Genomic DNA, 25,009 nt, shown 5'->3' with positions numbered 1-25,009 from the left:
CAATGCCATGCTCAGCTTTGTTTTGATTCATTTATTTAAATGGCTTCCAGTACAAGGGAATTTGATAATTATAGCACTAAAAAAAATGGAAAAAACATGTAAAAGCTGTTATCAAAGCCTGATATCTAATGCCACAAGAGGCTCTTAAGCTAGTAAGGGCAGGTCTACACTAGAAGCGCTACATCTGCATAGCTGCGCTGAGTGCAGGGTGACCAGACAGCAAATGTGAAAAATCGGGACAAGGGATGGGGAGCTGGGGGGGTAATAGGAGCCTATATAAGAAAAAGACCCCAAAATCGGGACCGTCCCTATAAAATCAGGATATCTGATCACCCTACTGGAGTGTGTCTGGTGAAGATGCTGTATGCCAACCTGAGAGCACTCTCCTGTCAGCATAATTACTGCACCTCTGCAAGCTATGTTGGTGGGAGAGCATCTCCTGCCAACATAATGCCAATGTGAACAGCACTTAGGTTGCTGTAACTTGCATTGCTCAGGGGGGTCTTTTTCACACCCCTGAACAATGTAAGTTACATCGATTTAAGTGGTAGTGTAGACCTGGCCTACACCATGTGTGTGTGTATATATACACCTCTACCTCGATATAACGTGACCTGATATAACATTAATTCGGATATAATGTGGTAAAGCAGTGTTCTGGGGACGGGGAGGGGGTTCCGCACTCTGGTGGATCAAAGCAAGTTTGATATAACACGGTTTCACCTATAACACGGTAAGATTTTTTGACTCCCAAGGACAGCGTTATATCGAGGTAGAGGTGTATGGGGCAATTACTTCAAAATTCTAGTAGTGTATAATTGTTTATATATAAGCTACCTGAAGAGGGAGTTTCTTTAAGAATCTAGCATACTTAGGTTTCTTTGAAGATATTGCCAGCACAAGTTTCCAGCTATTTTCACCAGGAAGGATGGTCTTATTGTTCAGACTCTGGTGTGGGCTCAATTCCTGACAGCCTTACAGATTTCCAGTGAAAGTCACTTAGTCTCTATGTGGCTCAGTTAAAATGGATGTAATGAAACTTTCTCACAAACTCTGTTGATCTGGTTTTTAAATGACGCATGTTTGCAAGTGTTCACAGGTCCAGGGCCTCAGGCTGTGAACTCTTTGGTGACGGATTGTCTTATAGTATGCGTTTGCATAGCACTTGGCACAACGGGGCCCCACAATCGCAGCTGGGGCCTCTAGATACTCTTATAATAATAAAAATAATTTTCCTGCATATGTCCAAATATTTCCGCATGGTGTGTCACTCTGATTATTTGGGGACTCTAGGTACAACTTATGAATTCGGTTTGATGTTATAAAATTATGAAATTATTGTATCAGGAAATGCCTCTATGAGGATGTAGATTCCACCAAACCAGGGAGTTGTGAACCTTAATGATTGTTCTCTGACAAAAGGGTCTGCTAAGGATATTGCCCAAGTAGGGAAAACAGTTCAACCAAGTTTCTCTGCAGGAAGGGGAATCAGAAAATACCCAGCAGGAGAACAAAGAAACCAGATGTTGGTAGCGGCCATAAAAATTTGAGGGAAGACTCACAGATCAAGACACAGGAAGCTTTGGGCAGAAGAAAGGAAGAGAAGTGCATGCTTTCTTAGTAGAGGGTCCAGGGCAAGCCAAGTTCAAAGAAACCTAACTAACTTAGAAGTACTCAGTGATTCAAAAAAGAAACCATGAGCTGCAGAAGAAGGATCCTGGACAGCCCAGAGGAAGCCCAAGTCCAAAGAACTCTCCAGAGCGGTTAGGAAACTGAGGTGTGCTTATTATGTTGTCTGTGTATCTCTTGTGTTGCCAAGTAAAGAGTAATTGTGTTTTAGAATGCTGTGCAAAGTTTGTCTGTGTGTCTGTTGGCTTTCACTGTCACAGGGGTAAGGTCTGGATTCTGTTCAGGAGACTTAAAGAGCACAGAGGGCCTATCTCACTGGATCCCTGGGAAATGCCCAACCAGATTTGGGAGCTCTACTAGGGCTGTTTGTGTGGAACTGTCATATATTATGTTTTCAGTTATTTTTGCTAAGATGCCTAGAAACTTATGGAAAGAGGTACCTATACAATTAAAATGCATTATTATTTTAAGTTTATAACATCATATAGTGCCTGGCATCTCAAGATTAATAACCTGATACTGAACTATCTGAGATTTTTTAGGGGGTTGCCGTGTCCCTAAAACTCTTCTGATTGTTCTGATGTTTATGCTGGTTCATCTTCTGCAGCATTCACAGAGGGCCCCTCTGCATTATGTGACTCTGAAATTATTGCAAAAATATAAGACATATTAAAAATAATTAATTGGTAAGATGATTCCTGGCCGATACTTTGCTTGTCATTGAATTAAACAGATATGGGTCAACTGAGGCTATCACTCACTAATCTGCACCCCAGTGTCATTTTAGTGACTTACAACTATTATTCTAAAATCATCACAGGTACGCTTTCCACTTCCATATTAACATGCTTCAGCTTGTTAATGTAGTTCTACACAGTGCACTTCTCAATTCCACCAGGCCTTGTTTTTACAGAATGTCCTGCACAACCTACACATCACATACAGTCCCCAGCTAAAACCCCTCCAACACATCATCAGGGATCTACAACCCATCCTGGACAACGATCCCACACTTTCACAGGACTTGGGTGGCAGGCCAGTCCTCGCTCACAGACAATCTGCCAACCTGAAACATATTCTCACCAGTAACTGCACACCGCACCATAGTAACTCTAGCTCAGGAACCAATCCATGCAACAAACCTCGATGCCAATTCTGCCCACATATCTACACCAGTGACACTATCACAGGACCTAACTAGATCAGCCACACCATCACCGGTTCATTCACCCGCACGTCCACCAATGTAATATACGCCATCATATGCCAGCAATGCCCCTCTGCTATGTACATCAGCCAAACTGGACAGTCTCTACGGAAAATGATAAATGGACACAAATTAGATATTAGGAATGGCAGTATACAAAAACCTGTAGGAGAACACTTCAACCTCCCTGGCCACACTATAGCAGACCTTAAGGTGGCCATCCTGCAGCAAAAAAACTTCAGGACCAGACTTCAAAGAGAAACTGCTGAGCTTCAGTTCATCTGCAAATTTGACATCATCAGCTCAGGATTAAACAAAGACTGTGAATGGCTTGCCAATTACAAAACCAGTTTCTCCTCCCTTGGTTTTCACACCTCAACTGCTAGAACAGGGCCTCATCCTCCCTGATTGAACTAACCTCGTTATCTCTAGCTTGCTTGCATATATATACCTGCCCCTGGAAATTTCCACTACATGCATCTGACGAAGTGGGTATTCACCCATGAAAGCTCATGCTCCAAAACGTCTATTAGTCTATAAGGTGCCACAGGATTCTTTGCTGCTATTTGCAGAAAGTGATGCACCTCCTGTCTCAATGGATGCTCGAGAGAAGGGTCCCTGAGAAGGATCAGGGAAGGAGGGTGGATAGTTAGTACAGATGTAAAACAGATGGTATAGCCTGATAGAATTGGTTCTAAAACCCGCTGATCAGATGTGATCATGGCCCAGTTGGTGTAAAATGGCCTGAGTCACAGTGCCCAAATATTTGTGTGTTGTCCACTGACGCTGGTGTTATGGGAGATCATGCAGACCCTCAACCAATACTTCAAAATTGCGGTTTGTTTGGTGGTGGTTGAGACGCTGAGTTCTGAGGTTGATTCTGTCGGTATCTTTGTGGTCTATTTCTTTGTCCCCTTGATTCATATGGTCTCTGCTGTCGCTGAGACATGTTGTCCCTGTTTCTGTTGTCTGGCTGATAATGTTACCTCCTGTTTGATGTTATGTATAGCCCTAATGTTCTGAGGGTCACCCTGGAATCTTTCATGGACTAGAGAACTTCATCGGTTTTGGCCTAAAATAGTCTGTGTCTGTCAAAGGGCAAATCTTTCACTTTGTGTTGCAGTTCTCCGGGGATTCCTGATGAATGCAGCCATGATGCCCTGACATTACAATGGCTGTTGCTGTCGTGTGAGCTGCTGTCTGCCACGTCGAGGGCGGCCTATAGTGTTGTCCTGGAGATAAGCCGGCCTTTGTTCACAATGGCCTGGAATTGTTCTCTTTTCCCCTCAGGTATATTCTGGGTGAATTCTGTGAATTTGTTATAATTGTCATGATCATACTTTGTCAATAGTGCAGTGTAATTTGCAGTGAGGAATTGCTGTGTGGCTTATGTTCACTTTTTGGCCTAGAAGATCAGCCTCTTCCATTCTTTGTTTTGAGGAGCAGATTTATATTGTTTGTTTCTTTGATTTACTGCATCCACCAATAAGGAGTTTGGTGGTGGGTGTGCAAATAGGAATTCCATCCCTTTATTTGGTACGTGGTATTTCCTATCTGTGCACTTGTTGGCTGGTGGAATGGAGGTCGGTGTTTGCCACATTATGTCTGCTGGTTTCAGGAGGGCATCATTGATAGGGATGTCAATCCTGGAAGAAGTTGATGTATGGAGTATTTTCAGGAGTTAGTGTTGTGTCTCTTGTACTTCCTATAGAGGGATGTTCTGGCTCTGTGCCCTCGCCTGAAGAGCTCCTAGAGGTGTTTGAAGTCATCAGGGGCCGTTGTAGATGTGGGTATAACTGTTTCATCCGGAGAGGATGAGGAGTTGTGTTCCAGAGGTTCACCATGTTCTGATGTGTCATCTCTTTCTTCTTCCCCTTCCTTTGTGGCTTCAGAGGGTTCGGGTACTGAAGTTGATGCTGATTTTATGGTTTTTCTGTGCACGGATGTAGGCCATTGGAATTGTACCCTAAAAGTTGCCCTTGGGTAGCAACTGTAGCTGGAATGGCATGGGTGGGCATATCCATGGGTTAGCCAGCCATGGTGGCAGACCCTTATTTGGGTCTGATTTTCTTTTGTATTTGGTCGCTGTTGGGGAAGAATGGCCAGAAAAGAAGACAGCTTCCTCTTCTTCATCGCTTGGAAATGGTGGTGCGATGGGAGAGTGGGGTTAGTCTGGTGCTGTAGGTACTGGAGAATCCACAGTGCCAAGTAGAGGAGAGTCAATGCAGATGCAATTTGAGGTTTGTTCGGCAGACATTGGTGCTACCATTTGCAGTGCCACTGCTTTTGGTGCTGATTGCTTCTGTGTGGCCTTTCTCGGCACCATGGTGTCTTGATTAGGTTGTTCTATGCGCTGTGCTGCTATCATTGGTGCCGGAGGGGGTGCCATGGGTTGCAGCATCGGTTGCGGTGCCGTTCCTTTCACTGAGGTAGAGGGTGCTGTGGAGTAGGAGGAGAAGGCTGAATGGTGCCTGCTGCTCGACTCTTTAGCTTTGCTGGCAGAGGTCCCTTGGTGGATGGTGCTGAAGGTGTCCGGTGTATCGAAGATGCTCTCTCTAGAGAAGCTCAACATCGAGGGCATGGATCTTGCCAGAGACTGTTTCTTTTTTAATGGTTCTCGGCTTGGAGATGATGAGGCTCTCTTCCTTGATTTCTCTGAGGGCGAGACACTAGCTCTGTCCAGTGACATGGCCCCAGGGAGCCACTTGTGGATTCCATTGTGAAGGTCAATGTTTTCTCCATTAGGATGCATTTTAGGTGGAGATCCCTATCTCTCCTTGCCCTTGCCTTTGGGTTGCAACAGTGAGCGCACTTCTGACAGATGTGCGACTCCCACAGGCAGCGGACACAGAGTGAATGTCCATCTGAGACCGGCATGGCGTCCTTGCAAGATGCACACATTTTAAAATCTGGTGGTCCAGGCATTTTTGTTTTCGTCCCTCTTCAAAGTTTTGAGGACAAAGAGAAAGAAATGTAAAAAAAAAATTTTTTTTACACTACACTATTAAAAACATCTACTTAAATCCAAGCTTAAACTAACTATTAACACTATAAGCACTATCCTAAATCTCTAAAATCTAACTAAAATCCACTAACAGATTCCATCTCAAGCCAAGGACAGCTGAGAAGGAACTAAGGAGGTCAGTGCATGCACGTGCCAGAAGAGGCGCCAGCGCCGTCACAAGACAGCTCTTGCGCATGTGCGCCCCGGCCAGACACTGCTAGCAAAATCTCCAATCAACAATGCTGGGATGCACTACCACCTGAAATGGAGCACCCACAGGGACACCACTCGATGAAGAACCTGACTCTAGGAGTTATGTTCCTCCAGTTGTGGAACAGAAATTTACCATGTGACTTAGATACACCCTCAGAACTAATCAACACCACTTGAATTTCAGATATTAAATTTTCACAGTGAACAATCTATAGCTCAAGAATGATTCACTCTAAACCATTAAGTAAAGAATTTCAAATAATGAAGACATTCAAGAAAATCAGACTGCTCAGAAAATTTGTGGACAGAAAATTTGTCATGTGAATGATTGGCTCTGAATTACTGATATTGTCACTTCAAAACTTAGAAAGGAATCTCTCAAATTTGGGGCTATTTTCTGTCCAAGTTATTGGTAATCACAAAGATAATACAATTAAACACTGGAACAGTAGTTATAAGAAATTTTACAGTAATCTTGCAATTGCTTTCTAATAAGAGTCGAATGACACATGACTGTAAGCCACCATGAGTGGATATGCATAAAGAAAATGAATGAGTTGAATCCTACATTATGGACTTCATTATACCTCTAGCTAGCTATAACAGGTTCTTTATGGCCCTAGCATCACTTCTTCAATTTGCCCACCAGTCCTCAGTTTCCTTTCTGCTACATTAGTTTGGATTCTGGCCAAACTATAAAGTCCTCACTTCCAGGACAAACAAAAGCAGGCCAAGCACAAAACAAAGTAGTTTGTTTGCCCTGCCCCAAGATTTTATCACAATTCTCAGGATATTTGGTGTTTTTCGTAAAGCCCCAGCTCCTAGAGTTGTGTGATTAAATGAGAGTCTCAGCTTTCATTTAAACAGAAAGGTAAGTTTCTAGCCCTTCTAGCCGTGGAAAAAAGCTTGAAACAAAGGCTCAAAAATCAGAAGTCAAACAGAAAGCACCTATTTAATAAACATATGATTTTTAAGCCAATTGCATGATTAATTTTTTAGGGCCCAACTCATGATTTTTGGCCCTTTAGGGATGGCAAACCCCATCCAGGGGTTGAAGTGGGGCTTCCTCCCATCCTCACTGAAAGCTCTGGACTGGGCACCTAGAAAAAATTAATGGCAAACCTGCACCTCCAGCATACACCAGTACTGTATTGTGGCAGGTCTTTTCCTTCTTTTACTCTACCTCTTCCTGGCTCATTTGATGTCTTGTCTCTTCAGGCCCAGAGAAACTTACTCCTCCTCAGGGTTCCTGCATCTTCACGAACTTTTTCCACAGACCCTCCTGGGCTCAGTGCCTACCCAGTTCTATAAGTTGTCAGGCCCACACAGGGCCTGGTCTTTCCAGAGAACTTTCCCCAGCAAGTACATGCTCCCCTCTCTCCTTTCTCCCTCCCACAACATCTCCAGTCACTTTAAGGAAAGGTTGCCTTTTAAAGGGCCTGCTTTTTCTCCCACCATGCACTGCAGTTCTGCCCACAGTTACCAAGCATCTGTGAGAACTACATCTCACAGAATCCTTAGTTTTGAAGGCCAAGCTCTGTTGGTAGGCAGCCCAGCAGTGCCTGCTATTAAAGGGGCCAGCACTCTCAGTTACAGTAGGCAACGAAATTATGGTAAATTTGTCAGTCTCAGAAAAGACTAGACAATCAGACCAGCATACTTCTCAAAATGTCAACTACAATTAAAGTCAAAGGGATAATCCCCAACCAATTAAAAATGTTGGCATTAATAATTTTATTCATCACTCACAGGCCAATTTAGTGAGTTTTTATCTTTACCATATTATTAATTATTATTATTTGTATCATAGTAGTACCCAAGAGCTACTGGGCGCTGTACAAATACAAATACAAAATTAAAGGATGGTTCCTTGCCCAAATTGCTTATTATCTTAACCATTCTAATCTAAATATTTAAAGCATTATGTAGGCATATTTTTCTGGTTTTATCCGCTTTATTATTTTTTATAAAAAATCTGTTTACCTGACCAGAAGCATGTCCTTCATCCGCTGGTGACTGTATTTCCATTGTCTTTCCTTCCTTCTCTCCTGAAACTGAAGTTCCTTCAGTATCTTTTCTACTACATTTCTCTCGATCAGCTGTAAGTAAAACTGCAACTATAAATACTGGCTGATGAAACTTAGAACTAAACAGAAACACAACTCCCTCTCCTCCTTAAAAGAAAAGTACATTCTTATGTAAGTAAATTTGTAAGTCTGGGAAATATGGGTTGCAATAATTTTTCAAAACTCTGCTAAGGCCTTTTTGGTGGACGGTGGGTTCTTGACCACAGTTTTGTCTTAACATGATTTAACATACCTGATAATTCTTGAAGGACTAGTGTGGATACTCTAAACTGATTTTGAAAGTGATTAGACTAACATACACTTTCAAACTGCATTTAAAATTGGATTAAACTAATGCCAGTGTAGGAAAGGTTAAAAACACTGATCAAACTTCCTGCTGAATTAAACCTTAAAGTCATTACAGTCTTCAGCAGATCTCAGAGAAAGTATTAAAAAGCCAGAAAACTCACCTTGGAGTGCTAAAATCTTTTCATCACAATGTTTTTTGATGATGCTTTTTATCTGAAAGGGTTCAGTGCTTGGGTTATTTTCTTCTTCTGAATGTGGGATTCCATGTGGGGGAAAATTTAAAGTATTAGTATGTTTAGGCAATATACACTCAGAAAGCAGTTTAGTGTCAGTCTCCAAAGCCATGGAGTCCATCCACCTCAAGAGTTTGATACTTAAATTTGTACCGTATTTACAAACATATGGAAATACAATAATATAAGGCAAATGTGTATCAAGATAGCACTGAAAAACACAGTAGTTCTACAAAATGCTGCAGAAACAGATGCAAAATTTTTGCAAATCAGACATTTCTCTTGATATATATCAGCAGTTCTCATTAATGTTATGCACAACCTACTAATGTTAACAGGAGTTGCATATTTATTAAAGGAATAAACTACTTCATTTTTCTACATGACTTGGTGTTTCTACATTAACTTGACTATTTTATGTATCATTGCTTTCATGATTAAGCAAATGTATGTTAATAAATCACAGTAAGTAAAAGTAAAACTATAACAAGTATGACAGAAGTTAATGTGCATCTGAAATGAGGGAAGAGCAGGAGTTCAAGTTGTTTACTTTGTGAACTCATGTGCCTACAGAAAGATTAAACTGTTCTGATTCTCAAGGTCCTCTTTACTTTTTTTGAACATATAAGTTAGCACCAACTAACTTCTCACGGGAGAGTTCACTGGCGGGGCAACAGGATGGGATACAATTTGAGAAAGAAACAATAGTATACAAAAATAGAAAGTCTCCTAAATAGCTTTGATAGTGCTCATATACTGATGCTAGATAAAAGGACTGTCCCTCTCTCACAAAAAGAGAATAAAAGGCGGAATTGAAAAGGCAACTCTGCTGTGAACATTTATGCAAAGGAGTAACTTTATATATGTGACAAGTCTCTTTAAACAAAATGGGTCTCTGCATATGTAAAGTTATGTATTTACCAATCAGGGCCTACGACAGTATTTTCATGCATTTAATATAAGCTCATATTTTATATAGTTGCCTACCTGTTGGATCTTTAGTTGCATGTTCTGGTTGCTTCTAGAAGAAAAAAAAGAGAATAAGTGAATGGAAAATATTGAACATTTCACTTTTCTAATGAAAAGTGGGACTATTTAGTACAAGGATCAGCAACCTTTGGCATGCGGATCGCCATGGTAAGTCCCCTGGTGGGCCAGGCTGGTTTTACCACCTGCCGCTTCCACAGGTTCGGCCAATTGTGGCTCCCACTGACTGCAGTTCGCCCTCCCATGCCAATGGGTGCTGTGGGAAGCGGCGTGGGCCGAGGGATGTGTTGGCCACTGCTTCCCGCAGCCCCCATTGGCCTGGAACGACAAACCATGGCCAGTGGGAGCTGCAATTGGCCGAACCTGTGGATGCAGCAGGTAAACAAACTGACCCAGCCTGGCAGGGGGCTTACCCTGGCGAGCCACGTGCCAAAGGTTGCTGATCCCTGATTTAGTAGCTTGTTGTGCTGAAGGGAATTTTTAAAATAATTGTCTGGATTCATTTCATAGTGGGGCATAATAGTAACTATCATGAGTTGTTGAATGTCAAATAGTTTTATTTCAAACTCTAACCAGGCTAGAGAGCTGCGTACATTAATTCTTGTGCTGAAATGACTCTACAGAATCATTTATACAGTCATTAAAAAAAGATCTTAGTTCAATGAGCTGTATTATCTTCAGAAAAAAGAAGTCCTCATTCTACTTTAATAATTATACTATAGGAATATCCGTATATAGGAAGTGACTGCAGAATCAGGCCCTCTGGCCCCAGTCATGGAATGATTTGTGAACATAGTCCCACAAAGTTAAATCTCTGCAAGATTGAGACTGTGACTCCAAATCACAGTCCTAATTCACTCTATTAAATATGAAATGAAATACTGCTAATGGAACATCATAGCTGACACATATTTAACAAGCACCAAGGTCAGAAAATTCAGTTATTTTCCCACAGCAGCTGCAACTGAGCCACGGATGCATATACAAGACCAAACCCTGCCCCCTTCCAAAGCAGAAAACTCTAAAAAACAGCAAAACCTCCATGGTTTTATCATGCAAGGTGGCTAGCCATGGAGAGGGTGTGCAGGGGAAAATCACATTCCATATCATGGAATTTCCAGATTTTTGTGCCTGGGTAATTTCAGTTATAAAGCTTTTGTTTGAATTTAATGTCTTTGGCTAGCTAAAAATCATTACACCATGAAATGGAAATCATAGCACCTGGTCCTGTAACCACTGAAGTCAATGGTAAAACTACCACTAACCTCAATATTGCAGGATCAGGTCCTTAATGCACTATGATTACGTATGCAAATAAATGCACTGGTGCCTTTGTTAAATATTAAAAGAAAACTTTCCACATATGTTCAGACAGCCTTTGTTTGAATTTCCCCATCTTGTAAGAGGAGAGATCTGCCAAGCATTCTGCTAGGTATCACCACGGGAAATTTCCAGTTTCATGTATTGTATAGGTAGGGCCCTTCATTTGCAGTTTTAGTTTAATTTAATTTAATTTTTATTTAATTAATTCCCAGGAATTTATCAGTTTATTACCACAAAAAAGGTGAAAATCAGTGCAAAAAGTTATTAATAATTTTTCTGGGTAAATATCAGGGTTTATTTTGGTGGACAGAAAGACGGGGAGAAAGGTATTCAGTAGATTAATGCTTTGAATTTCGTTCATCAATGTGGTTTTCTGCAGAACTAAAACAGAACTCAAAACACAATGCCACCTCTGAGTTTAAGAAAACAACGTCTCTGTAATCCCCAGATAAAACTTTTCATTTGAATAAACAATTGACAGTTGTAGACTTAGAGCTATTAGCCTATAAATATTACATTTAATAATTGGGCCACACCATTTGCAGCGCATACACTCAATTTCGTCCTTTTCTCCTGTTTTTGTTTTTTTTTTTAAACTTTCAAATACTTCCTTGTGTTCTGAAATGTATTCCAATATAGATTTTCATTTTCTTCCCATTTTCGTGTGTCAAATCTTTAAACCATTATCTGCTAATAGCTTGAAATGTGTATGTGGTGGGTGTGAGCTTCATCAGTACATTCAGATGCACACGCATTTCTGAGCTTGCGTGTGCGCCTGTTTCTTTATTGTGTGCATCTTCTATACCAGTGTTTCCCAAACTTTGGACGCAACTTGTTCAGGGAAAGCCCCTGGCGGGCCAGGCCAGTTTGTTTACCTGCCGCGTCCGCAGGTTCGGCTGATCACGGATCCCACTGGCCGTGGTTCGCAGCTCCAGGCAGCCCCCATTGGCCTGGAGAGGCACATAAGCAAACCGGCCATGCCAGCCAGGGGCTTTCCTTGAACAAGTGGCATCTCAAGTTTGGGAAACACTGTTCTATACTAATACATAGCCTTACTTCAACAGGCAGCTTGGCATATACACACATACTAATGCATTATTGTAATACCTATATCTCATGCAATATAGTGTATTTTCCTAATAAAACAAATTATTTTGTATGTATTTGAATGATACAAAAGTAGGGTGAAAAATCAGAAAAAACTGAGTAATACTTTTTGTAAAACCCAGAAATTTTTCAGTAAAAATTGGTTTAAATGGAAAATGAAGGGGCTTATCTATAGGGCACAATATTCTCTGGGGTACCGTACAGAGCTTGTGAAAATTGCTATGACACACTCCATCAAGAAGGCTGATAAATGCCTCTCCTAATGCCACTGTAAAAGTAGGAGTTGGAGGAGATTTCTAAAGGAAATGAGACGAAAGATGGATTACCAAGAGGGGAGGGGGTCAAGGAACCAATGGTTGACTGGGACTACATTTACGCTATGAGCTCGGGTTGTGATTCCCCTGCTTGTATACACATACTAGCACTTGCTCTCAGTGAGCAAGTGCAAATTTAAATAGCTGTGTAGTCATAGCTGCACAGGTAACAGCAGCAGAGGCACAGCTGAGCCATGCCAAATACTTAGCCACTAGTTTCAGGCAAGCCTGCGAACACAAGAGGACAATATGATTTGCTCTCGGGGGGAGCGAGAGCTAAGGTGAACCAGGGCTGTCTGGGACAAGCTAGACCTTTCAAGGGCCCCTTGGTTATTTTAAGATCCTTTTCTCTTAAGTGCTTTGTGCTTTAGTTAAATAAACAATACTCTTTTTTACAAAGGTCACTGTAACCAGAAGGTCATAGGCTTCCAAAGGGAAGAACAGCAGATATTAAACCCACTAGGACCTGCTGGGTAAATATGTTTGGTAAACAGGGTACTGCAGCCTAGGGCCATTTGAGAGTGAGAAAATCATGTGATTCCACCTGAAGAGAGGTAGTCACAAGGTCTGTGCACTAAGAGAAGGGGCAGAATTGCAGTTAGCCCTGTAACTGTGACACATGGCTTTTTGCTGTAAATTTTCTGCTACCTACTTTTCCATCTCGATTAGGCCAAATGATTTTCTTTATCTTCATTGCTTTAATTAGGTTTTCACAGACACTACAGGGCTCACATGTGGTGATTAATTCAGTGTCACTCAGATCATCATCAGTTCTGTAAAAGACAAAAACACTGTTGTTTTTATAAATTAGCTCTTTGTTGGTTGAAGGTGTTTCTCTTAGCGTATCTAAAGCGAGTTCTTCTTCCTTCTCTTCCTCTGCCACTGACCAAAGGAGACTAGTAAGGAACCTCAGCACTATGGCTAAGACTCAGGATATACTGTGGACTCACTGCCATGGGAAGTGATGGAATGAGGTTGCATAGGCTCTATCCAAAGAGTCTGCATGGTCCTCCTTTCAGCTGTGTGCTCCCAGCACTGTAGAGATAATACTCCTGTCCTCCCCACCACCCCCAACCCACCACCACCCAGATCCTCCCAGTGTCCTAGCTCAGCTACCTTCCTCCCCTTCTCTAGTAGGGTGAGGTAACATACTCTAGAGTACCTTTTTGTAATCGTGTCCATCCACCATTCATCCATGGCTCTCACCAAACCCCTCTTATACATCATAGCATCCATCATCATCCTCCCTCCCCCTTTCCCCACGGTCTCATTTCCTCTCCCTTGTTACTCTCACATCTCTACAGTTCTCATCAGGTCTATCTACTCCTCTTCCCCTATCTCCTCCCACCCACACAAATTTAGGTTCCACATCTGCATCCTCCTCCTCACCCCTAGTGAAATTTGCCCCCATTCTACCCCTTCCTCCACACTCTCCACCTCCCACATACACACCCTCTGCCACCACCTCCTTCCTCTTTTATGCCACCATTCCTCACACTTCCTACCTTAGAATAATTGCATTAGCTTCTGCACAGATGATTGCATGCTGGTCACAACTACCATCATCCTTCTGTGCAAACAGACTATTCGCTGTCCCTTTTGGAAATCCATTGTAGCCAACAGCGACCTATAACAACACCAGGCAAAAATAAACAAAAAGAATACTTTCCCAGGACTCTGATGCATTTAGGCCCAATCCAACTCCCAAAGATTGTCACTGACTTCCACAGGAATTGCTGTATTGTTGTGCTCTTTGATCAGCTCATTGTTATTCTTTGAGCATGTAGGTTTCCATCTTGCAAAATGTTTGGTTTTTGAATCATGAATACTAAATGTATCTGAAGTCCCAGTCAGGGTTACAGTTCCTAACAGCAAATCCTGTTTTTAGGACAATTTTTCTTTCAATTTTCATGAAATCTTGTTCATGCAAATTTGAAGTTTGCTTTCCATGAACAGACATCTCAGCAAAACCTGATTAGTCATGAAGCCAAATGCAAAAAAGATTGTGGTCCATGAAGTGAATAATTTAAAAATTTAAGCAAGACTGCGGTGTTTGCCCAACTGAGGTGGAATTATTTATTCATTTTGCAAGTATTTATACTTTAGAGATTGCATGAGTGTAGCAGGACTGGAATGCAGGGAAGTCAGCTGATTAGTAATAATATGTATCACATAGAGGGGGCTTGGCACAAGCCAAGCACTGTGTAGACATTAAATAATTAATCATCACAACATTCCTTCAAAGTAGGTCAGGAAGTATTTTTATCTGTATTCTTCACATGGAGACACAGACGGCCTAATTCTGATCTCACAGTGTTGTGACTCCACCGACTTGGTAATGGACCTCAAAAGTGCATTCCTTAGTCCTAGTCCCATCCTCAGTCAGCTACACCATGTTACATCTCAGCATGTGTAATTGTGTGAAATATTAGTAGTGCTATTGGTGTACTAAGACAATAAGTTCTAAGGTCTCTGGAAGACTGCAGCTGCACATTTTATAAGCCTTATTATATTCTATCTGAATGTCTGATTATTTTTTATACTCTGTTAAAAATAGTCATGTGGAAATATGACCATGTGGGTAATTTGCTCCTTGTGCAAGTTTAATTGTCTTTAAAATCCTTTCAGATTTTGACTTGCATGGGGAGGGGTAGTGTAGGAGAGTTTTTAAGAATCATTATTTATGTCAGTAGAATTAACTTGCTCACTTACATAAACAATACTGAGGAAACCCCACAGAAATACAATGCATATCTATGGCAGACTTGAGCTCTTTTAAATATTTCTATGCATCACAATACATTGCACAAAAATCCTACAAGCAAAAGTTTAATGTGACAATCAGCTATAATAGATTAATGTTTGTATCAAAAATGAATATTTGACTGTGAGACTGAGGGGTTTTCCTCATCATTTTCAAACTGTATCCAGAGTAATATTAATAGTTCTTGGGCTGCATATAACGTACTTACAATGTCTTCTTTCCTGTAGATCAGTGTCCCCACTCCAGTATTAGGACTGTCTGGCATGAAAAAAAAATCAAATAGTGAAGCTACCAACAAAGTCTCAGAACTTGATTCACCCTGTTGGTGCAAATATATGCAAGTACACCTCCCTGAGCCAGAAGAGGTTGCTATTATCACTACTGCCCTCCAAAGGGGATTCAACCCAGGAAAGAATGTGTTAAGTTGCAGTGAGGGCTCCATATCAGCACCAGCAGTGAAGACTATCCAGGGACGTGGTGAATCAGCACATTCCAGAGTTGATTCACCTGAAAGACTTCAGCCCACACAGACCTATGTCCCTATGCAATCCACCTCTACCCCCCCGCACCTGGTGGTGTCTTCTTGAGTAGAAGTACCAATGATCTGTTAAATTCCTGTAGCACTCCTTGCTGCTCATTCCAACAGTTATTGTATCTCCCTGTATCTCAGAAAAATACTATCTCCACCTGAGAAAGTGAGTCATAATGGTTTCTGCTAAGCCTTCTCACTTCAAAAGGTGAACTCATCCACTCAGTGAAGCAAAACCAATACAATACAACCCTGGGGTTTTTTGTCTTTCTCTGCAGCATGGGGTATGGGGTCACTTGCAGGTTTAAGCTAGTGTAACCTGAAGTATTTAAATCAATATTTGAGGACTTCAGTAACTCAGCCAGAGGTTAGGAGTCTATTACAGGAGTGGGTGGATGAGGTTCTGTGGTCTGCAATGTGCAGGAAGTCAGACTAGGTAATCATAATGGTCCCTTCTGGCCTTAAAAGTCTATGAGTATGACCAATCACAGCCAGCCAACCCAGCTTGAAATGCAAAAAAAGTAATATTGTCTCAGAATTGTTTTAAAACTGTTATAAAATTACTCCAAATTTGCAAATGTTTAATGGACTCAAAACCAGGAAAATCTGAATAAAAAAATATATGTTGGACCAATATGTCCGACATCTTGTGTGAGTGCACAAGAGTGGGAACAAAAGAGTGGGCAAGGGAGCAGCCATAACTGTAGTGTCTGCACTCAGAGCACAAGAACGACTGTCTAATAGCACCCCCTGAGGTGCTAGAAACCACAAAGGGGTGCAGGTGAAGGTAGGGTAATGTACTTGCTGTTTAGTCAAAGATAAAATATGAGCCTTCCTCCTAGAGGTTAGTGGAATGGATGTTCTTCCCTTGCTCACCATGGACCTCTAGGAAGCATTGTGCTTCTTTGGGGCATAATTCTGCATGGAATTCTTGGTAGTGCAGCATGGCTCTTCACCAAATGCAAGCTGGTCTAGGGTTTAAGGTGCAATCTGGTCCTTTGTAATGGATATTTTTGCCGATCTCTACTACCAGCCTTGAAAGTATTTTTTCAGATGACCTGTATTGGTTGTATATTGACGTATAATTAATTTAATCTGGTCTGCATACCACAGGCTAATTTTCTAACACAGGTGATACCACTGTAATATTTCACCTCTAGTGTAACAAGTTAGCTAAATGCATGCACAGCTTCCTTGAAAGTCATTACCATGAATAAGGTCACAGAACTCAGTGTTACAGCTTCACTCACATTAAATATATATAATTCTCTACTACCCAGGACTATAAATTCCTGAACTCATATCTTTCCTATACCATATTACAGTACTTACTGACTTTACCTTAGTACTAATCATTCACTTACCATTTCTGGCTGCTAGTAAGTTACAGAGTTGCAATGCATGAGTATACTTGGGCTGTTTTTCAATGGCATGTTTATCCTCTTGAAAATTATTTTCCTTTATTTCGGTATCAATGCCACCTGCCAGTGTCTGAAAAGATTCCATTGCTTTATTAATATCATCTTCATATGATTGTTGGAATGATTTATCTTTTTTAATGTGTGTCAGGTTAAGTATTTCTAAAAGTTTAGTTGATGATAAACTATTATATACAGAGGTAACAGGAGTGGTGCTCTTATCAACTGGAGGTGACCCTGTTCGTGGAAAAATCCTTTGCTTCACTATTTCAACATCTAATATTGGTATGTAGACTGCTGAAGTGATATAGCTTTCCCTAAAGATGTTATCAACATGTTCAGCTTCCATTTCAATTTTCTTCAGATTTACTTCTGTTGTTTGTATTTCAAGATTAGGCCAGTAATACACTTGAGAAACTTGAGCTGCATGAAGAAAAATAGATGTAAGATAATATTTTAAAAGAAATAATAAAGTGAACACATTTTCTTAACTAGTAAAATTAAAGCAGTACTAGAAGTAATTATATTAGTTATACTTTTTCATGTATTATTATTTATTATCATGAGAACAGCAGTGTGAGGCAGTTATGCCTAATACACAAAAGGGGGCCTGGTCCATGACTAGTGTTCCTAGGTACTACTGCACTACAAATAAATAATAATAATCATCATCATCACCCTCTATGTACAGCACCAGCTACACAAACATGAAAAAATGAGAAATTAACAGCTATGTCATTAACAATCTAGATCTTCCTATTAATCTCAGACGTAATATATCCTCTTCACAGAACACATTCAGTAAATTGAAAACATAGCTCAATCAACAATAAAACAGAAGCCTCGAAGCAAAACAAATTATTATTAATAGAAATTTTAAAAATTGACACCTTTTGAATTATAGACATAACATGAAACCAGATACTTACTTTGTGATATTTATTTTAAGAACTTTGTTGCCACTGTAAATGGAAATTTCAATACAACCCTAAAGATGGAACTGCCCACACATATAAATAATCCATTTTAATGCTCACAGAAATGTATATATTAAAATTAATTTCACCACTATAAATCTTAGAAACATAACTCCATTTAAAATTCAGCTTAGTCAAGTAGGTCTTGATGTTTCTATTTGTTTAAAAGGTGGTCACTACTTAACTGTGATTGGACTAAAGATATATATATGATTCCTTTCTATTTAGCACGGTGTTACCATATTGTAGAGTGAATCTCTTTAGACCATCCAGGAAGCATTGTTTCACGTGATGTGATTAAACTGAGTGAAACTACAGATTACTCATATTTATCAAACCAGGTGTGACTATCAAATGCTAATATTAAAAAATATTAAATGGGTTCTATATGGTTTTGTGTTTGGGTTTTGTTGTTGTTGATTAGGTTTTGTTTGTTTGTTTTTTTGCAGGCAAATGCACTTGAATAAATGGCAACCAAATATTTAACTATTTGTCTTCTGTCTTTTTTGCTGCGCAAAATTGATACATTAATTTTTCCATAGCAACATCCTCCCTTAATTTTTTTATAATTATTCCTCTAGTTTTGTATTATTTTTCTTTTTCCAATCAGAGGTTATCAGTAGCTTAGCAGCTGCAAGCAGATGAGAGATGAATTTTTATTTCTTTGAGTGTGACCATTTCTTCTAGGAAGCCCCAGAAGGCTTGCCAAAGGATCATTTGGTAATAATATCCAACAATTTGTATTATCAGGTTAGAAACTGCATCCTAATACTCTCTAAGGACTGAACATGTCCACCATAAATGCCTAAAATCTTTCTGTCAACACAATTTCTACAACATTTATTCCTATACAACCTCTCTCTATTTTTAACCTGACTGGAAACGTTAAAAAACAACACCACCACTTTCCTAACCTGAGCCTCCAGCAGGCCACCTCTGGTCAGTGTTAAGGTTGCAGTTTCGGTTTTAATTTGACTCATTTACTCACTCAGTTTCAATAACAGGATTGTGGTATGAAAGTTAATTGAAGAGGACAAGATGACTTACCTCTCTAGCTAAACCATCACTCAACAATAGGACGAGTTATTCAGCAGACGACATGCAGGAATGGGAAAGGAGTAGAGAGAAAAGGAAGTAACCCTTGACATCACTATTTTATCAACTTGTGAGCCTTTCACAGGTATGATGCCAGTTAGTTACAAATATCGTATCTCTGATACTGACCTTGAATCAAAAGTTTTGCACACCTGATGCAAGGCATTCGAGACAGGTAAACTTCACAGCCTCCTAGTGCATTTGGAAATCTTAATAATGCTCTTGGCACAGCATGAAGCTCCTTAGTGGAGCAGTCCATTGTGATAATCCTTTTCGGTTTGTTAGCCTCACAGATGACAATTCCAGTTCTGAAAAACTACAAAAAAATGCTTTTACAATATCTTTAAAACAAATAAAAGGAAATATTTCTTCACACAATGCACAGTCAACCTGTGGAACTCCTTGCCAGAGGATGTTGTGAAGGCCAAGACTATAACAGGGTTTAAAAAAGAACTAGATAAATTCATGGGGGATAGGTCCATCAATGGCTATTAGCCAGGATGGGCAGGGATGGTGTCCCTAGCCTCTGTTTGCCAGAAGCTGGGAATGGGCGACAGGGAACGGATCACTTGATGATTACCTGTTTTGTTCATTCCCTCTGGGGCACCTAGCATTGGCCACAGTCGGAAGACAGGATGCTGAGCTAGATGGATTTTTGGTCTGACCCAGTATGGCCGTTCTTACGTTCTTATGTTTAAGCCTGCCAATTAAAACAGGGGATGGCAATATCCATTTCAACAAAGCAAACTGCTTGCAACACTTCCATCTGAGTGGAGGCATGTGCAGCCAGCTAGCAGAACACAGAAAATGTTTGGAATTGACTGGGAAGATGGTGGGTCTAACGCACCCAGGAGATCTGCTGATTCAATGCCTCTCCAGGGAAATCTCCATTAGGGCTTGTCTTCACTGCAATGGTTAGTTCTAGTGTACTCAAATTACTGCACTCGAGCTTGCCTAGTTTAAATGCAAGCGACCATACTTCAAAACAATACTGGAGATACACCGAGTGATCTGATAGCAGCACAGATAATTGAATTAGCTGCTGATGCATTATTATAACTCAAGGGGTTGCATCCCCAGTGCATTATTAGTTTGAGCTTCACTCCAGCATAACTTGAGCTTCAGCTCACCATTAGCTAGATGTGCCAGCTAGTTTGATCTTAAAGCACCACTTAACTCAAGCAAGAGCCTGGTGTGTGAATGGGAGTCAAGTTAGGGGTATCACTCAAGTTATAACTCAAGCTAAATGTGCTGTGAAGACACACCCTCAGTCCTAGCTAGAATTATGCTGGCTCCCCATGGTGAATCTCATGCAGGAAAGTAGAAGTTGTATGACTGACTGCTTTCCAATATGGTGAACCCTCCCCCAGAGCAACTGCCTCTTGAGGTGCAATTTACGTCCTCTGCAACTGCAGGGATGAAACAAGCACAATACTTTCACTGCAGGACCAAACAGGAAAATATTGGCTAAGGGACAATATTTTAAACAGAGGTAAGTGAGATTAAAAATATAGATAAGAATTATGTATTTTAGTATTACTTATTTTAAAGTTTTCTTCAGTATGAAAGTCTTGCTTTTATATTTCTGTCCTTGAAAACTAAGGCTGACTATGCTACAAACTTAAGTTTTTCAAGAGCCAAATGTTATCAAATATATTATTGGTATTATTTAACATTTATATTGCTGTGGTATCCAAAGACCTCAACAAAGTTGAGCTCCATTGCACCAGGCACTGTGCGAACATATAACACATGTCAACCCCTAGCCCGAAGACCTTATCCTGGACATTTTTAATACGGAGAATTAGTGAGAAAGAAGGAAAATAGTCTTTCTGTCTGGAAATTCTTCTTCAGACAGACACACAGATCCATCAATTTCCATAAAGATAGATGGGAACTGCAATAATTTAGTACTAATATAGCCAAACCATTCTGTTTACTACTCCTAGTTCTGCAGCCCCACGTTAAACAATATCAGAACATACTAGACAATATCACATATAGAATTCCTGATTTGGGGGGCTGAATTTTGTGCTTGTGAAAATGAGGAACTATCAGAGTTGGCTTGAGGCAGATACTTTCTCTGCAAGCCTTCTGTACACAAGTGACAGTGCACTTCAACCCCAACCTGCAAAATCTCTGCTCATCTGGTTCTGAACCACTTTAAAACAGACACTATCAACTGTGCTGTGTGCTTGTTTTATGATATACCAAATTTGGACTATGATGAGATCATGTAAGACTAAATATTACATGACCATGTGAAAATACTAAGATTTGGAAACCACTTCACTCATATGAAATCTTTACCAGATAATGTTGTGATATTTTTAAAGGCTATTCTACCACTATTGGCTGGCATAAGGACCGAGTATTTATGCAATTTGGAAAAATAAAAGGAGTTTTTGATTTATCAGAGCTTCTTGTATGTTCTGCATATTGTAGGTTAAAATCCTAACCAGTCAAAATCACAATCAGCAATATGTAATAGTCAAAATCCTAATTAACATCATGGCCTCTCTTATTCTGCACAATAGATACTGAATTCACTCAACTCACTTTTAAGATATCTGGGTTTTTTTGTTTGTTACCAACATATTTACATGTTGGTTCTTGACAGTTTGGTGCATTTTCCATATGGAGTGCTAAGAAGATGCACAAGTCTTCTTTATTTGGTAGACGAGAAGGAGGACCTGAAGAAAAAAGTAGAATTAGAAGCTAGTTCTTCAAAACAAGCATGGAGCAAAAGGAGCAAATGGAGTAAATGTAAAATAGCCAATGGGACTGAGCTACAGAGGATAATTCCCAAACTATGCAGTCTCTGGTTAAAACGAATGCTGCTGTACCTTTCATTTCTATGTGTGTTAAAATAAAGAACTATATCCTAAAATCACATTAAAATTTGGTCCACTGATACTCTGCGAATCCTCTTTCTTGAACTTTCCTGATCCTGAGACCTATCTGTGCCTCTCCAGTCCCTGCTGTAAGTTACACTGGCCATTCCAGCAACTGGGGATTGCCAATGTGCAATGATCCTCTAGTCTTGCTTCCTTCTCTGGCTACTCTGCCTGTATCTGCTGAAGGGAGAGTAACTCCTATGCCTGCCCCTTCCTTCGGCTGGCACAAAAAGTGACTTCCATTGACTTCAACAGGCTTTGTATCAGGCCCAAAGCAGATATCCTATATCTGGGACAGCCTTTTCCTCACTCACTCAACTTCAGTCCTCTCCAAAACTCATTTATTTCAGCTACCATACTGCCATTTATCTTCTCTTTGAAGCTATATGTCCTTCTCTGTTACCTGAACATTATTTAAATAAATAACTAATTCATAATTAATACAAATAATATAAAATAAGACAATTTATACAATCAGCTTTACTTAAAAACATCACTCTCCCAAAAGCTATATTTCCTTCCCATCCATTACTGTTGTGTCTATCCCCTTCCCCACAACGATCTGTTGTCACTATCCATTATGTTAACTGTGTGTTTTAGGTTGTAAGATCCCAGGGACCTTACGTCCGTACATGTCAGTAAAGCACCAGTGGCACAGTCATAGTGCTATACAAATAACAACCCATACTATCAGAACAATAACTTTATTTCTATTATTATAGGAAGAGAGGCCCAGAAGTGGAATAGCATGGAAATTTCAAATTAAGACTGAGGTATGTTGCCAGAGATGGATGTTAGAAGTATGCAAGTTGCCTGCCTGCACTATGGCTCAAGACTTTCAGAACAATTAAATTTATTCAAACATCTTAAAGAAAAAAGAATTACGTAAACCAAGAAATAAGAATATATGAGCAAGTTTGATTAATTTTTTTTGCCTTTATCATTCTCTCTTTCTGTTTCTTCTCCATCTCTTTTTTCTGAGTTCTCTGTTTGCTTACTGAAGGGGGAAGCTGGAGGATAAAAGACAAAAAGTTTAAATTAGGAATGATATATCAGATTTTCTCTGATGAGGTTTAGTAATGGATGGGATCCCATCCGTTACCATGAATGGCACCAGATCCCTGCTCACTACAAAAGGGAGAGGGTGAGGTATCTCAGGATCAGTTTATTACAATATTTGATAAACAAGAATTAAAATCTGGTTGATGTTTGGATCCAAAGGTCCTTCTACGCAAAATTCAGATTTGTCAAAGCTTATCATGAAAAAATTCAAAGACAAAATCAAGACAAAAATGTCACCCATAGTACAAGATGCAGGATAGTGAGATCATTATCATCATTGCACAGAAAAGACCTTAGACAGACCAAGTCATCCTCAAATGATCCCAATCTTGTAAATTTTAGCTCCTCTATCCTTTAGTCTTTCTTTGGACATAGACTTCTAATTCTCATGCCTTTTGTCATAAACAGATAGTTAAGGGTTAATGTCTCTTTTACCTGTAAAGGGTTAAAAAGCTCAGTGAACCTGGCTGACACCTGACCAAAGGACCAATAGGGGGACAAGATACTTTCAAATCTTGGTGGAGGGAAGTCTTTGTTTGTGCTGTTTGTTTTGTTTGTTGTTCACTCTCGGGACTGACAGGGACAAGACATACACCCAGACTTCCCAATCTTTCTGAATCAGTCTTTTGTGTTTCAAAATAGTAAATAATAGCCAGGAAATGCGGATTAGTCTTAGGTTTGTTTTCTTAACTTGTAAATGTGTCTTTTTGCTGGAAGGATTTTTACCTCTGTTTGCTGTAACTTTGAATCTCAAGCTAGGGGGGGAGTCCCTTTAGTCTATATGAATGTGAGTACTCTGTAAAGCATTTTCCATCCTGATTTTACAGAGATAATTTTTACCTTTTCTTTCTTTAATTAAAAGCTTTCTTTTTAACAACCTGATTGATTTTTCCTTGGTTTTAGAATCCAAGGGATTGAGTCTAAACTCACCAGGGATTGGTGGGGGAAAGGGAAGGGGAGAATGGTTAATTCCTCTTTGATTTAAGATCCAAGGAGTTTGGATCTGTATAGTCTCTCAAGACAACCCAGGGAGGGGAGAGTCTGGGGGGAAAAAGAGTGGGATGGTTAATTTCTCCTTGTTTTAAGACCCAATGGGTTTGGGTCTTGGGTTCCCCAGGGAAGGTTTTGGGGGAACAGAAGGTGTGCCACACACAGACTTCTGGCTGGTAGCAGCATACCAGATTTAAGCTAGTAATTAAGCTTAAAAGTGATCATGCAGGTCCCCACTTCTTGAACCTAAAGTTCAAAGTGGGGAAAAAACCTTGACACCTTTGATGTGTAATCCTGTTATTTTATAATAAGGGTCCTGATTCTTTCCACTACCCTAGTGTTAGTCCACTGACTTCAGTGGATTTATACCAGCATAAAATGAATGTAGTAGGCTGAAGAATCAAGCCCAAGGAATCCAAGCTGTTCTCAGAGAAAAGAAAAATAAAACGCAGGATTCTGATCAGCCTATTTAGTGCCAGAGGAAAGCACCTAAACACACATCAAAGGCATGAGAATGAGAAGCCTATGTCCAAAATGAAATTTTCATTTCATATTCGAGTCACAAAGAAAGACTAAAGACCAAAAGGAACATCAAAGACTGGTGAGCAAAAGACACCTGCTGATTTGTAAATGTATTATTCATTTTGCACATTCCTATAGCTAATCTGAGGCCCATTACCGCATCCAGAAAACTGGGCCACTTACTGTACAGAGAGCAGGATTCTTGTACGCATCAGCCTGTTGTTGATTCAGAAGTATTAAACTAGCAAGTAGAGTGGTGGGATGCAGATATTTGAATTGTATGGCCCTGAACCAAAATAGAGCTAATAGGTCTAATTCAGAGGTCGGCAACCTTTCAGCAGTGGTGTGCCAAGTCTTCATTTA

The 25,009-nt window shown here is 40.1% G+C and overlaps 1 protein-coding gene across 2 annotated transcripts; it reads right to left on the bottom strand.

Annotated features, from left to right (window-relative positions):
• Positions 1–718: 718 nt before the first annotated feature.
• LOC115640739 (cytidine and dCMP deaminase domain-containing protein 1-like) lies at positions 719–21,862 on the bottom strand. Of its 2 annotated transcripts, none has more exons than XM_030543703.1 (10): positions 21,735–21,862; positions 19,305–19,491; positions 17,050–17,526; positions 15,365–15,414; positions 13,898–14,019; positions 13,045–13,165; positions 9,649–9,682; positions 8,590–8,676; positions 8,037–8,152; positions 719–2,269 (listed from the first exon to the last, which is right to left on the bottom strand). In XM_030543703.1, exons 1-10 carry the CDS (start codon positions 21,810–21,812, stop codon positions 2,240–2,242), a joined length of 1,302 nt encoding a protein of 433 aa, XP_030399563.1. In that variant the 5' UTR covers positions 21,813–21,862; the 3' UTR covers positions 719–2,239. The 2 variants fall into 2 exon arrangements, with proteins under 2 accessions (XP_030399563.1, XP_030399556.1); XM_030543696.1 differs by lacking the exon at positions 719–2,269 and adding an exon at positions 5,693–5,777.
• Between the last annotated feature and the right edge of the window lie 3,147 nt (positions 21,863–25,009).

This window comes from Gopherus evgoodei, chromosome 1 (assembly GCF_007399415.2).
Source record: "Gopherus evgoodei ecotype Sinaloan lineage chromosome 1, rGopEvg1_v1.p, whole genome shotgun sequence".
NCBI classification, from domain to species: domain Eukaryota; kingdom Metazoa; phylum Chordata; order Testudines; family Testudinidae; genus Gopherus; species Gopherus evgoodei.
Note: the sequence above shows the minus strand (reverse complement) of the source record. Positions and strands in the feature narration are given on the sequence as shown.

Bases quoted from the DNA above. Each gene is read 5' to 3' on its own strand.
- LOC115640739 (XM_030543696.1), bottom strand. From the start codon at position 21,812: ATGGAAAATGCACCAAACTGTCAAGAACCAACATGTAAATATGTTGGT. The intron at 17,527-19,304 runs GTCAGTATCAGA...TTCTTCATGCAG, and splicing joins TGCAAAACTTTTGATTCAAG to CTCAAGTTTCTCAAGTGTAT. The intron at 14,020-15,364 runs GTAAGTACGTTA...GTGTTGTTATAG, and splicing joins TCTACAGGAAAGAAGACATT to GTCGCTGTTGGCTACAATGG.